Source organism: Opisthorchis viverrini (genome assembly GCF_000715545.1).
Source record: "Opisthorchis viverrini unplaced genomic scaffold opera_v5_41, whole genome shotgun sequence".
In the NCBI taxonomy this organism is placed as follows: Eukaryota; Metazoa; Platyhelminthes; class Trematoda; order Opisthorchiida; family Opisthorchiidae; genus Opisthorchis; species Opisthorchis viverrini.
Window position 1 is genome coordinate 1,410,595 of NW_008751697.1, and position 15,247 is coordinate 1,425,841.

The following is a 15,247-nucleotide window of genomic DNA, read 5'->3' on the forward strand; positions in this document are numbered from 1 at the left end:
CAAAGTTATCATACAGAAAGACGAAAAATATATTTTCTTGACGGAGCTGCAGTGTCTATTTAGCGAAAAAGTGTATAATTTTAAAGTTACAAGGTTACCATGGCACCACAAGACCAGGCGTCTTCCATATCGATCTTCAAAAGCCATGGTAGCAAACCATGAAGCAAAGCAAAATCTCTACATTAATGACATATTTTTAATAACCAAAGCTTGAACAAGTCAGAGAGTATCAAAGTGCTTTCGGATGAACTAGTCTTGCATCACGTGATTATCGCAGGGACGCGAAGCTACATGAGAGTACAGATCCCAACGTCAGAACACCCTCTGCATAAAATACAACCAGGGAAATTTTAACACTCAAAAGTCGCAGTGTGAATGATAAATCGTCATCGGTTCGCATTTCGGCATTTGATGCATGCCTTTTACTGCTTCAGGACCAAAAACCAAATACACAAGCATGGATGTATGAACCACATAAAGCTCCCACACGATAGGTGCAACAAAAAGAATGAAATGAAACAGATAACAACTAGCTGCATGAGGCGGCCCGATGCAGCACACTCAGAATCACAAACGATAGATTTAGCCGGGTTCTAGGTGAGTCCCTCTGCAAAACCTAATTCGTTTGCAGATTGAGCGTATTTCTCTAATTTCGTGCAGCTTGGTTTCAAGTAGAACATAAGGATGACGGAAACCCGGGGACTGCGCCTACCTGTTGAGCCCCAAAAAGGGCGCAACCGATCGTAGGCTGTCGACAACAAACTTATGAGTAGTGAATTACGAATAAACTAGCTGCGGTGTTTACCTGCAAATAGAATTAGTGTGTACAATCAGTCAGCATCTTAGTTCTACCTGGACGATGAGGCTAGCCCTGTAATATATTCCCCCCTATTAACTTTTACATACAACGGTAAACAAAACTGTGTAGAATGGATTCATCCGGCAACTACTTCATTAAAACTGATCCCGGGATTGAAGTGTTTCAAAAATGAAGATAATCAAAAACACTACATACTGATTTTATTGACGTCAGTAAGCGGTTGTCGTAACCATTGTGCAAGTAGACGTTGTCCTTGCTGTGTTCGGCAGTTATTCAGCACACCGTAAACACTTTGGTAACGATTCTCTAAAAACGGTAAGGATAGGTTGGCATAAAAATTGCAGAGTAGGATCACCATACTAACACATAAAAAATCACGCAAGTATAGCACGCAAGGTCTAAAACTCATATTTGGACCGCCTAGTTCGCTGCTAGCTGTGAAGATGTGTTATCGTATATTAAGGTTCACTGCATAGATATTCGAAAACACAGGACCATTAAAGAGGCCGATTTCCCACGGCGACCTAACTGTTCAAGCCATCCTTATAAACCAAGCTGAGAAAAGTCAAGCGAGAAAGGCAACCCCAACCGACCCAGTCACTATTGAAACGCGGTACCACTGGGGCCACCTAATTCGTTCATTCCATGACTACTTGTCGTGGACAGTCCCCACAAACCATCCACAAGTGAAACGGCCATCTTGTGATGCAGCTGTCAAATAGATTTCAACGGTGGCTGTTTCTTCGTCGGATGGTAAGGGGCACCTACGTAAATGCGCCCATGTAAAGGCTGGCGCCCTATTATCAGAGTATAAATCTCATGGTTTTCTTCACCATAGCAAAATGTCTTGTACCGAAGACCTTTCGCTAGATGTGGCTAATATGAATCACTGAAAGCTGTCGACTAAACGTACTAACCACCACCCCCTTACTACTTATCTCGTCCTCGATCACGACGGCCTAAATAAACGAAGCTGCTTGTGGAAAAAATAAATTGAAGTTAAGCGAATTTCGCGCAACTGTAACAGCGTACACCGGTAATGGAACGGACCGAATAAACAAACAGCCGAAAAATACGACAGTGTCTGAAGTTCAAGAGTAATCGTGTGTCAGGATCCAAAAATGTACCCCTTAGACTGGGGCTAGCTAAGAGGTGGCAAAATAGAGCTAGTGTGTAAACTTTGGAAGTTCCGTTGACATCATCAGTGAACGACAGGGTAGGTCACTCGCCCTACAAATATGTCGTGTGAATGGATCAAAAGTCAACCTGAGACTCACTATCATCGGGGCCAGGGAGTAAATGCAACGCACGGGTCGCGGCACTATCCAATCGAACGAAATTGTCCAGACTGAAAGGCTCCAAGGAGAAAACCCCGGCATTGGAGTCATCCGCTTTAAGCTGAAAAGTTCGAAGAGACTGCATCATAGCATCCAGAGAGAAAAAACGTATTGCTTTTAGCAACACAAATCGAATCACCTGATGAACATAAGCAGAGAATCGGTTATCTGTTTTTTAGTGTTTATACTGTGAATGCCTGCCCCAAATCGTCTAGCTCGCTGTACTGTTTGATCGGAAAAGCAAGTTGGGAACTAATTATTCTTGTTGTAATTCTATGCAAATTACAAAGTTGAGATGCCAGCAGTGTCCAAACACGGAACTTCGCGAAAACAGGTCCACGGGCGACGGAGGCGTTGGACTTCATCAGTGAAACACGGCTAGGGAGCCGCCAATTTATCCGATAAAATTTATGCTACTGACAACAGTTAGTAGCACGAAACAAAACGATTATCAAGCACAACCAACGGAATTCGCGCCTCACAACAGCAGGAAACTTACATCTAAGTATTTGATGATGGCTCCAAGGCAGGCCAACCCTTGCTTGTGCTCCAAAGCTGCGAAAATAGAACGAAATCACAAGTTCGATGCACCGGCATGAGTAAGGAATGAGAACAACCGAAAGAATAGGTATCTTGTTTCCCCTGACTCTATTTATCCCTGTGGAGCCCCTTCGGTCTGGTCGATATGCCTACAGACCATACTGATTGGAAATATACCGATGGTACAACAGCCATAGTGAAACGCTGTAGAGGGACCAGCATCGCATTTGGTGGGTACGGTCGGTACGGTCAAAACACGACCGAGGAATTTCACTGCGGTTCAAGTCACCATTGTGGTTCCAGCAAGGAATTTGCGAAGATCATTCTCTCAAAAGTTTATGAGACAGGAGGATGACTGAACCACAAACATTGTTGTCTGTGAAGGATGAGGAACCAACAAAGTCGCAGAAAAGGCTGTAAGGTCAAACTTCAGGAATAGAGCGGTACAACAAAACCTCAGGGCAAAGTCGGAATCAATAGCTATCAGACCACTGCTTCAGAATGGCAACTAAACAGACCAGGAGGCAACAAATTCTGAGAAAAAGGAACCAATGTCGGGGAAGCGAAATGCAAGCAAACCGCTAAGTAGCATATAGCCAGCTGAGAAGGTGCAACGAGCGATTCAGGAAGAAAGTCTTTCAGCAATCCATGAGCGGGAATGATAGGTCTGCAGAAACTGGACAGGCCGAGAAACTTCTATCCCAATTCCTTCCCCGAGGCACCAGTTCATCAAGGATAGGTTGCAACGAACGTGCAGTTAGTGATTTTTTCGCGGTTCCGATTCCAGACGCTACATAAAATACCATGCGTGACAGCTGGGTGTGATACAGTTTTCCGCACTAAACTTTTGTAACATACTTGGGATGAGAAAATATGTATAAATACAACGTGCTTGGCGAGGTGTGTTCAATTATGTGGAAAGCATGATAAAAGTCCTTTCAAAGACAGTCGTATTATTAATAATAAAAATGTAAAAAGTACAATTTGCAAAAAGATACCTTTGTTGTCTTGACTGATTCCTGTAGTCTGGATACCCTTGGGACGCCGAAGCAAGTAGTTTAAGTCCTGCGTCACATCTTGAAGAGCGAAATTATCTGCATGAAAGCAAAAGTGGCATCTCAATAAAGCGTGTCCATTTCAAAATTCTGCTTGAAATAGCGTAACAAAGAGCCATGTTCTCAGTTACTTGTGGTCATAGTTAACGGTAACGGGTGTCGAACAAAAGAACTGGGATAAAAACAATAACGCCAGTTGAATTCAGAAACCAGCTGAAATAAAGCTGATGTTACCGGCCGCTTTTCAACAGTAGTGGTCTGTTAGAGTTCCTATCAACCTCGTAAGCAGTGCTACCGCAAGAAATATAATGTAAGTTGAGTAGCGAGTCCCATAAGCTACTCGACACAAAGACAAAAGTAATAGGGCAATGGTTCTTCTGGAACGTACTTTAGAAGGAATTACTTTGTTCCTCCTGGAAACACCGCTACTCTCCTTCCTGACGTCAGCAACATTAACGAACATCCAGTAACGAAACATCAAAAGCAGAAATCAGTTGTTTAGGGAGCGAATTGCGAAGGTTGGTACAGTGCCTCACCGACATCAGGAACGCGCCTGTAATTTCCACTGTGATATCGATTTCAGATCATAGGAAAGCCCGATACCCGACAGAGGGCTAGAGGATAACTGTTAATGCAATCGTGAGGAGTTTTGAAAGACGACATCCCAGTAATGCGAAACAAGCGAGCCCTTCGGAAGGGGTCGATCTTTTTAGTGTGGACAAAATCGCAAGGACTCACGCGGAAAACGAAGGCTGGTACTTTAGCAGGTCACGGGCGTACTCATACTGACCTACTGGCTGGAAGTAAACAAGTGAGGTGAGAGAATTGTGTTTTGTTTTCTCATCACCGTCTGTCAGCACATTCTCCCATGGGGGGTATCATCAACCACACGGTCGATGGGACACTGCCAGGTTCCCACTACCACCTTACCTGTCGCTCTCTTTCACAACGGAGACCTGCGATATTGCAATGAGACGCAAGGGAAACGGCGGAGAAAGAAGGCACCCAAATGATAAACAAAAACTGGTGCAATCACCAATTGTTATACGATGAGCTCAGGATAGGTTAGTAGTTAATGCGCGAACTTACTGACTGGAAAGTTCATGGTTCGAACCCAACCACGGAAGCTGGATTACTGCTGTCAGGGGCCTGGGCAACCTGATATTATCTCAGCCTCAGTCGTCCTTTGTGGTAGCGTGGCAGCTAAGCACCGAAAGGATGTTACAGGTGAATAAATGGCGGTGTTAACGCCGAGCGATGGCCTACAACAGACTACTGGTCCTTTGCTCGAATAATTAAAAAACAGCGAGAATATGCAGTTCGTACGATACAGTGGGAATGGAATTAGCTAGTTGTAGTCCGACCTACGACAGTCATTAGTACTTACACAGGTTACTGAGTTCACTTAACTGACTGCACGCGTAAAAATGGAAAACTCACTCTTTTCCACTTCCGTGGCAAGGAAGCCGGCTCGTTGGAAAATCATGTTTAGATGTTCTGTCACAGTGGGATCCATGCCTTTTGTCTTGGAAGCACCATTGGATGCACCCAACAAACCAACTGGAATAAGGCATTCACGAGATTCCAACTGGACGAGAGCAGTCTCTAGGTTAGCCAGATGGATAGAATCGACGAATTCACCAACAACAAAACGTCTGCTCTCTTTGTCACAGAAGGCCAAAGAGACAACCTTTCAAAGAATAGACAACAGAAATTGTGTAAGCTATGGTGAATGGAGGTGGTCAGAGTTACGAACGAAATGCTCGGAAATTTTGCACACAGGTTGTACATGCAGATGTTCGCTTTCAACGCGATGCAACAGGTCTTAAACTGCATGGTTTTGTTCACTTGGGACATACACTGCACAATTTAGCCACTGCGCTTCACATAAATTTCTCACCTCAAAAATGTCTCTGAAATAACTCATAATAGAAGCTAAAAACCTCTCAATTCTACTAGGCATGAAAATGTGAGTGAATCGCATCATTCTTGTTGTAGCAGAGCATAGCGGCCTGTCCGTTTTTTTGAAATAGAGCTCGCCGGAAAAACGAGAACTTAGGCTGGATACACAAAACCCTGAGCTTTAAATATGGTGAAAAACATGGAACTTTAACATGGCGGCACGGAGCATAAAATAGGTGCCAGTTGAGATTCAATGCATTCAAGTTCGACTTCCGCGCTCTGGAAACTACATGACAGAAGATTTTTAGGGCGAAATGAGCGAAACGACTACTCCGTTATTGTGGCGGCTTGCAGCCACAAAAGTCTCTTTCCCGCGATTTCAGGCAACCTTTCCTAAAACAATGCACCAACAGATTCAAACCAATATCAAATACATTTGAAGCTCACACTGTCGAACGAACAACTTTTCGACTTATAGCCTTACATATACAGCAGCCTTCTCGTTGCTTGCTTCTTTCCTCAGATGTTGACCGGATGTTTTTGAGGAGAGGTTCCTCCATCCAATCACCAAACCATACTGTTAGCCTCCAGAGTAGACAACGAAGGGTAAGGCATCCGTTCAAACTCTCGTTCAGAGATAATACCGAAAGGGTCATGGTTCCTTGGGGTTAGATTAACAGTCATTAAACCAAGAGTGACAATTATTTGGTGAATGGCTTCTTGATTTAATTGTGTATCGTTTGATAAAATAGGGGAATACGAACCATAATATGGATGATATGAACATGCGAGTGTTGCATGAGCTCTTAGTGTTGTATCGATATGAGTCAAGAAAACCAAAACGCCTGTAACAGACGAGTTGTACACGATGGCAAATATACTGAAATACTTTTATCGCTTCGTCATTCTTTCGAAGGAGGACCGTAATCGTTAAAACATAAAAACGCTACGTGTTCCCGAGATTACTACTAGTCAAGAAGTCTCATAGAAACGCACAGCATAATATCGATTTGGAATTCGAACATGCGACAACTCTGTGCATTGGGCTGACGCCACAATTCTGCCGATATATCTGAACACGATCGATCCATTCAAGGTTCCGACAATATCAACTGCCGACGGATTCGGCAATCACGTCGGTGTAGTACAGTGGAAAAAGACCTTTACATCTCAACTTACCAGCTGGTCATCAGTCCACTTCAGAAAGATCGAAGTTATCCCTGTGAATTCCACAGCCGATTGACTTTCCAGTAGAATGTCTTCTAACTGTTGCAGATTTCCCGGGGATGCCTAGATTGTCCATAGCTAACATCACTTAATAGAGTTCAAATACCGTCAGTTTCAATGTCCATTCGTTATCCCGGCCAGATTTGGTGGCTGCTGTGTAAATTTCCACTCGATATTGTCTTTTCAGTAGAAAGTGACGCAGAAAGTCAGTATTTGACTTTTTAATGGTTATGTATGCTAAGCTAGCGTGTCCTGCTGAAACATAAATCCAGGGTCCTCGTAAGTTGCGAACTTACCTGTATGATAGTGTTTGACAAGAGATACATTGTTGAAATACTCTCGAGCCACCAACATGGCATCAGTATCATGTAAAGTGTATATTTCCTGAAGAAAACATAAGCGCTAACAAGCGTGAACCCTACTCCACGTTCAAAGCAACGAAGTGTGGTGTGAGGCTTCTTGTAAAAGGAGGTGAAGGGTAAACAGAAAGGAAGACTTACTGGACCAAGAGATCGCCAAAACAGGTAAAAGTTGTCACCTGTTGTTTTAATAGAAACAGAAATATGGAGAACAGACCTGGATTCATCGTTGCTTGAAAGTCTGAAAAGGGAAACAGAGTATCACACTAATAGGAGGTGGTTTGAGAAGCTCTGTTCTTCGTCCTACTAAATGCGTGGATGTATCAGCACGGCACAGTTCCAATCCCGAGCGTAAGATGCTACTGCTTTCAGACGCGCAATCATCAGCAGTACCGGCGGTCTAATTCGAGATATCCACCCAGATATACGATTAACAAAACATCATCAACTTGAGGTACGCAAGGAGCATAGAATCCCAAGAAATCATTCCCAGAGAGGAAAAAAATCATTGCTCCTTTATCGTGACTCATTTCGTAGAAAGGAGAAACCGACACATGACTACCGCCATGATGGATTCTCTGAAAGTTAGTTGGGAGTTGGGGATCAGCAGAATTGTAAGCACAGTTTTTAGGGTAATGCCCAGGACCTTCAACTGAGAAACGTGAAACCGCATCAAAATAACCCCATAAGGAACAGTCCCAGAGAGGGGTACATTGACTGAACCAACACTGCTGACTGATTCAGCACCGATTCATGCAAGCAAAAAGCAAATGACTCCTGATAGCGACAATGGTGCGGAATATTGGTATCAGTAAGGTCGCTTCCTGAAAGCAACCACTGAATGCCCGAAATCTAGCGAGACTCCCAGCTCCGCTAGGTGTTGACCAGACAGACAACACCCCCTCAATATGCAGCGCGTCACAGACTTGTATCAAACCCAGACAGCGCGAATCAGCGTTGATCAAGGTCAGACAACGCCCCCGTAATAGGCAGCACGTCACCTCATACCAAAGCCAGACAACATGAATCAGCGCTGGACCAAATTCAGTGTCCTTCCAATAAAATAGCTTGAGGTCGTTGTACTTTTCGCACTCGTACGCACTCTCGCTCTCGCACTCGCTTGTTCGGAATATAGCTGTTGTGTTCCCTTCTGTGAATCTTTCTCCGGCAACTAAGCACTGGAGCGGGTCAGCAGCAGATACCTCAGATTGGTGAATAAGCAGACATAACAATAGGTAACCCGGGTGCACTGCTTGGTTGTTGGTCCGTTTGCAATCCAATTGCCAAGCTCAGCGAACGGACCAATCATATGTTTTTATGTTATCATTAGTGAGCAAATTCATGAGCTTCGTTTGCGCCTGGCGGTTCGCACAGTTTGGGTGTGTGGTTCTAACTAGGAGACCACTCTGGAGTGGATATCCGACTAGATTTCCAAACTTGACTATTTCTAATATGAGAATCTATGGATTCGCACCAACGTCATTGTCACAATCAGCCACTTTAGTCTCCTCAACGCCACGAAGGTCAGCGTCAGCGTCGTGTAGTCTTGCACAAACCCTGGTTGAAACCCCTCTAAGGTTCAGTTTACCCTAAAACTGAACGGCACGGTTAACGTGGAAAGAATGACAAGCACATTTTCATAAATAGTGTACTCATAAAACGCTGTACAAAATATTGCAGCCAATTTCAGTAAAATTAGCTCCCCAGGTGACAGAAAGCACATCAAAGCTCATCAGCGGCCCGTCTGGAGGCAAGGGATTCATCAAATAGTTTACGGACTCCCACTACAAGGTTCAGCATGTCTTGGTAAAACAAGTCATTCTTGTTTTCTGGAAGGGCTAAGTACGCAGCATACTCCTGTTCGAATTCTTGAAGTAACGAGTACACCTCCGGTTGCACCTTGTCACAAAATGGGTGCAAATGAAGCGTGGCAGAGAGCAGTTCCTGACGTGGTCCATGAGTGGAAACAGTGTTTACGCGGTCAGCAGAAACTCCCTTGGGCATATCATGCAACAAGGAGTGATATAGCCGGTCACACCATCCGGAACGTACCAGGGCGGTTTCGAATTCGGTTCTAAAAGGATGACACATTGCAAAAAAGAAGTTCATGGTAAGGATGTGCAATAAAAAATGTTACGCGTCTATCATCGCCACTGTATGCAGTAAGAAACCGTCAAAATATCAAGGTCATACTGGGAAATTGATGGTCAAGAACAGATGTGGAAAGAAGAAGCATTTTTTCCTTTATGGTGGGATTTTGTGAAGAATTTTGACTACCCAAGGGTGGTCCGCACAAGGAATATTACAACGGACTCTACAACACCAATAAAATAACCGTATCGAATACGCACACAGGTCAGCACGTGGTTGCCTAATTCGGTTTTACGACCTGGCGTGTTTGTGTGTACGTGCGAGATAGCCCAAGTGGTTAGAGAGCGAACTTACTGACCGGAAGGTCCGTGGTTCGAACCCAACCTCTGCCTCTCGACTTCCCCTGTCTAGGCTTGGGCAACCTGACAGTATCCCAGCACTCGTGCAACCTTCGGGTGGCATGGCAGTTAGGCACTGAAAGGGTGCTACAGCTGAACGTGTACGTGCCTCAGTCCTTGATTTGGTGTCGATTTGGTCACAACAGGAAGTATGTGCAAACTGTTATTACAATACGTCCCTAGGCTTCTTCATTCTGTGTACCGACACAATGTTGCATTCGTCCAATGACAGTTAATAATGAGTTGGAGATTCCTGCATGCAATTCGCGTCGTAAAATAAGTCAGGTTTGCATTGTGGGTTATAACCAAAAGCACCACGATAGTGAACGCGTTCGCCTACGCCTATATTTCACACGTTTCGCTCCCGAACCGAAAGGGATGACTATCTGGCAGGGTAAACTCAGCATGTATCCACTCTGAATCACAAAGTACAAATACTAACAGATACGCCGAACAGCTGTTTCTCAGATGAACAGTTCTGTATATAAGCACAGTAGGTATTGTATAACCAACGTGACAACCGAATCATTTTCACTGACTTTTGCAGTGCCTTGGTGAATGTCTTCACTGCTTGGTTTCTGATTACTTTGGTTTAAATTCCACAAAGGAGGAATTGGACTTCATTGGTCTCCGTACCTACGGGCTTGCATAAATACGTATGAGTGAAGTGCTGACTAAAAACAACTGACAATATGGGCTTTCGTCGAAGTGTACTTCATATCATCGTGTTTGTGTCAATAATGCATTTCGTCTTTTTCGTCAGTTTCTTGGCACCTCACTACTCAACGGAACGATTTAGGTGAAAGTCAAAAAGACTAATCTTGCCGTGGAACACAGTTTAAATTCTGATTTGCCACTTAAGAGCTGCGTGCGTTCAAATATATTACGTGCGCCAACTAAGGCACACTACGCTACATTGCTATACTAGTGTTGTTCAATACTACATAGCCAGGCGACTTCTGAGATAGTTAAACCAGATCTGCGACCTAAATGTGTCTAATAGCTTCATTGCTGAAGCAACTTATAGGATCCGGTCAGCGAAGAATCTTACAGGACGATTTGAGCTATTGGACTATACGCAGCTCATATTCAGTAGGCAGTGGGACCAGAAGGATGAGGGCAGTAGATGCTGTATTGAGAACTGCTTCTATGAACGAATGAATTGACCAGAACCTACAGTCAGTAATAGCGCAAACGACTGAAGCAGAAAAAAGGACAGTGAGCCGACAGGGCTTTCTGAAGGCAATAGCTAGTAAGTACCAAATGATATACAAACGTACGGATACGGGCAATCAGGCAGTGTATATAGATCGTATATAGATATAAAAACCAACGCAGAGACGGTCACTACGTTCGGGAGGTAAGGGAAGTTGTCTGGAAAATGAGTATCGAGTGAATTCGGCGAAACTTAATTACACTTGCAATCTGTAGCCTATGACGCGACACGGCAACACGCATCACGTGTCAAAGCAGAATGCGCGCTTAGGCCCGTTTGAAAGGATTCTTAAGAAGAATATATGATAAGACACAATACAAAAGTAATGATTACAGGGCAGCTCTGTTGGTGAGGTGGATAGCGTGCTCATCCGTCATCTGAGGGGTTCAGAGTTCGATCCCCAGTCGGCAGCATTTTCCGTCGGAGTGGACACTTTAAATTGGTAGACTCAATACACAATTGCAAGCGAAGATGGGCAGGCAACAACATTTTTACATCAGTAGCTAGAGAGTAAGCAGACTTTAGTAGGAACAAAGACTCAGGTAACGAGTAGCAAGGAAGAAAAACGGAGTTAGGATAAACATGCCTAAATTGTATTACTCATGTTTAGTTAATACAATAGAAAATACAACTGCTGACAGAGGTCGATTCGCAGGAGGAATCAGCACATCTTATGCAGGGGTTATCATGGTGGAAGCAGGCAGTCCAGCTGAAGGCCCCCGGGGAGTCGGACCTGGATGCCGAAAATGATAAATCATGATCCCATTCACTTAGCCCCCAAAACGTCGATCTAGTAGTACGCCACACAGTGCGTCCACAGGGGCATCCTAGCCAACTGGTCGCCAAGCTTCACTAACGAATCTACTGGGCCAAGGTCAGGTCCGTTCGATAGTGCCATAACAGTAAGAAGACAGTCTATTTACCAATATCGACATAGCAACCCTACACTTGCAAAGGTCTGTTACTGAAACAGGTGCTTGAAGGATTTTGGCGAGTAAGAACCTCCGGTTTGCTAGTTACTGCATTGCGGGTCGGTGTTGTCATAGTATTAGCAAAGTGTAAATGGGCTGACAATGTCGACATCACCATTTGGACTGATGCAGCACATGTTCACAACAACTGAAGACCGTAAACGCCACTAATGAGTATCATGAGTGATTTTTCTGGTGTTTATATTGTGGTGATACCCAGGGCAGAGATCACGCCTTGGTTTCTGCTTGCACTGGAGGCAAATTTTTCCACCTTCGAAGCCCAGCATCAGGCAGCCCTTGAGCACTGTCCGTGTGGCTGCGTCAGCGAATTTTCAACCAACCTTGGCTTATCGGAGTGAATACAGTAGACAAGTGTCGTGTCGACGATGCACCGCTGACTGACAACATGCAGTCCATCGCATATCGACGGGGAATAGAACCTTTGAGCCTTTTTTACCGCAACTATCACGGTAAGTGTTCTCCGGAGCTTGGTTGTAATGTTCATAATCTCATTCCGCTTGTCACCGAAAATGTAGCTAATGCATCCAAGCATCTATCCGAACATTCTGTTGATCTTCGTCCCTTCCCAAAACAACCAAATAATAACACTACCTTCTGTTCTACCGCACCTTCTTAGTCTTCGTCTCCTGAAACCACGAGGAATCATGTGCTTTGTGTGGTTTTCTTGTTGTTTACAGTGAATGCTCTGTGTTGGAGATACACCACGCCCTCCCCCCTTAACTTCACTTTTTCATGTAACAAAAAAAGAGTTAGTGATTAACAGAGCTGCTAGCTGAAAGTTCAGGGCTTCGGATTCATCCCTATCTGAAGTTGAGGTGAGATGGCTCAGTGGTTAGGGCACGAATTTACTGACCGAAAGGTCCGTAGTTCGAACCTGACCTCTCTCCGTCTAGGCTTGGGCAACCTGGCAGTATCCCAGGCCTCGTGCTTCCTTCGGTGGCTTAGGCACCAAAGGGTGTTACAGCTGAACGATTATCTTTTATCATCTGTCTGAACTTAGCAGTATCTGTTCATCACGCTTCAAGTAGTGCACATACCAAGTACCAAGAAAGCGACATGCAAATGATTCGACGCGCTAAAAAAACTTGTCAGGTCCGCCTACTTCAGATAATATTAAAAGACCATGTACCTTTCAAATGCACACAGTCACTTCAGTGGAAGTACTGAGGTAAGCGCCCGATAGTTCAATCCCAGAAAGTGCCGGGTGTCTGTTGACTGTAACTACTATACTTGGTCACAATCAATCAGCAAAGTCGATTCAACTTTCACCCACATTCAGCATAAATCAAGAACAAGCAGAAACAACCTGGAAGCAAATTTCGAATCACGTTGTCCTTGCTTAAATGATTCCACGGAACTGCGAAAGTTGCGTCAAACCGTTACCTATTTGAAACAAGGAGACGAAGACCCACAAACCGAATAATTATTCACGTGTACGCACTGAGCTCCTGATGGTTTAATGGATAAGACCTGAGCTCGAAAAGTGGTCTATGGCAGAGGAGCTGCAGAGTCCCCTGTATACTAAACAATCAATTCATACTATTGTCTGTATTACAAACATATTAGCTTCATCATCCGCTAAAAAACAGTCAAGTTACCACACAGTTCACTCTCGCTACGACGTCAGCTGTCTACTTTTTGAAACGAGGGCGACGTCATAACCAAATCAACGCTACTTAGGAAATCAAGGTGAAATCATTTTAACTGGTTGCGAATCATTTAATGGCAACAGCGGCTGTGATTGTTATGCTAGTTCATACTACTCAATGTGGTGGCAGGTTTGCCATTACCTAGAGTAGTGGCTTTAAACCACATATCGTTTCCACGGCTTCCAAAGTCGTCGTTCAGTTGTGGTACTCCTTCTGTGTCTACCTACCATAACAGCCAAAGGAACCACGAGCGCAGGGATCCTGTCAGATTGCTTCGACAGGGGTCATTGAGATGCCGGAGGTGGATTCGAACCAGGAGCCTTCCGGTCAGTATGTTTTTTAACAGCTGAGTCATCTTGACCGGAATTCCAAAGGCAACTACACCTTGGAACCGATTGAGTGATCATCGTTCTCGAAAAGGTTCGGTGACAAAAGGTAGATTTATTGCTGGGCAACGTTTCGCTTTTGACACAAAAGCTTCGTCAGGCCAAGTGACTAGGTCCCGAGGTTGGTCGAGATTAAAGGCGGAAGGAGAACCACTTAGCTAAGTCAAGCTAAATCTCTGTTGGGTGTCGGCCGAGGGATTTTTGTGTGTTAGGGTGGGTGAACAAGTGTTGGGCCGATGGGGAAACCTACGTGCTTGGGTCCAGCTTAGGGTCCAGGTCTTCTGGTTCGGTTCATTTGTAATTCCCCTTGAACTTCATTTGAACCTTCTGTTAGTCTGTGTGGGTGAGCTAGTGCTAAGAAAGTTGTGTAGGAGGGATGCTGTGACCTTTGACCGGGTTGGGATTTCCACCCCCACCCCAAGCTTTTGCTTATAATTCTACCACAGTCACGTGTCAACTCGGCTTATCTAAGACCGTTTTCCATTCGCTCGCCAGTTCCACACCCTCGATTTTATTCACCCTGTGAAGCCTAGTAATTTCCACCGCCTCAGCTATTAGCCGCTGTGGTGTGAATCGCAGTCCCGTGTTGAAACGCTAAGAAAGTGTGTAGGAGGGATGCTGTGACCTTTGACCGGGTTGGGATTTCCACCCCCACCCCAAGCTTTTGCTTATAATTCTACCACAGTCACGTGTCAACTCGGCTTATCTAAGACCGTTTTCCATTCGCTCGCCAGTTCCACACCCTCGATTTTATTCACCCTGTGAAGCCTAGTAATTTCCACCGCCTCAGCTATTAGCCGCTGTGGTGTGAATCGCAGTCCCGTGTTGAAACTTTCACATTCTCCAGATCCATTCTGTCCCGTGTCTAAGACACGTACCACCATTGCTGAGTATTTGACCAGTGTTTGGTATTCTTCTGGTATCCTTCATTTGTGCTCACCAATTGTGGTGTTCGATTCCCTGGTAGTTTCCCCAATGTAAACCTTAAACCAATCGTTGCAGTTGATTTTTTACACACAGTCCCTAGTCCCTTCAACTGGCAAGGGATCTTTTAACTGCACCAAAACAAAACTGAGCGTTTTTCCCTTCCGGAAAGCTAATCGAACGTTAGCGAAGTTCAACAATCTTCGAATAACCTCCGATGTTCCTGCTTTAATTTAAATGACTGCTGTGTCAATACACTCCATACTGGGTCTAGATACTGGAGCTAATATCGTTCTTAGTTGATGCCTAATCAAACTCACTGGGTATCCTATTTCTTGAAGTCTGTTGGCA

General features: G+C 44.5%; 2 protein-coding genes across 2 annotated transcripts in view; both read right to left on the bottom strand.

The window, feature by feature from the left end:
* Positions 1-7,235, bottom strand: part of T265_03039 (hypothetical protein) — a gene marked incomplete at both ends in the record, with an annotated part of 43,484 nt that extends 36,249 nt beyond the window's left edge. The window contains 8 exons of the mRNA XM_009167428.1: positions 1,016-1,126; positions 2,098-2,218; positions 2,657-2,712; positions 3,696-3,791; positions 5,193-5,442; positions 6,834-6,944; positions 6,988-7,136; positions 7,178-7,235. Coding sequence (XP_009165692.1) covers positions 1,016-1,126; positions 2,098-2,218; positions 2,657-2,712; positions 3,696-3,791; positions 5,193-5,442; positions 6,834-6,944; positions 6,988-7,136; positions 7,178-7,235 — 952 coding nt within the window. The remainder of the gene's footprint in view (positions 1-1,015; positions 1,127-2,097; positions 2,219-2,656; positions 2,713-3,695; positions 3,792-5,192; positions 5,443-6,833; positions 6,945-6,987; positions 7,137-7,177) is intronic.
* Positions 7,236-8,894: 1,659 nt separating this feature from the next.
* Positions 8,895-15,247, bottom strand: part of T265_03040 (hypothetical protein) — a gene marked incomplete at both ends in the record, with an annotated part of 15,773 nt that continues 9,420 nt past the window's right edge. The window contains one exon of the mRNA XM_009167429.1: positions 8,895-9,314. Within this exon, the coding sequence (XP_009165693.1) occupies positions 8,963-9,314 (352 nt within the window). The remainder of the gene's footprint in view (positions 9,315-15,247) is intronic.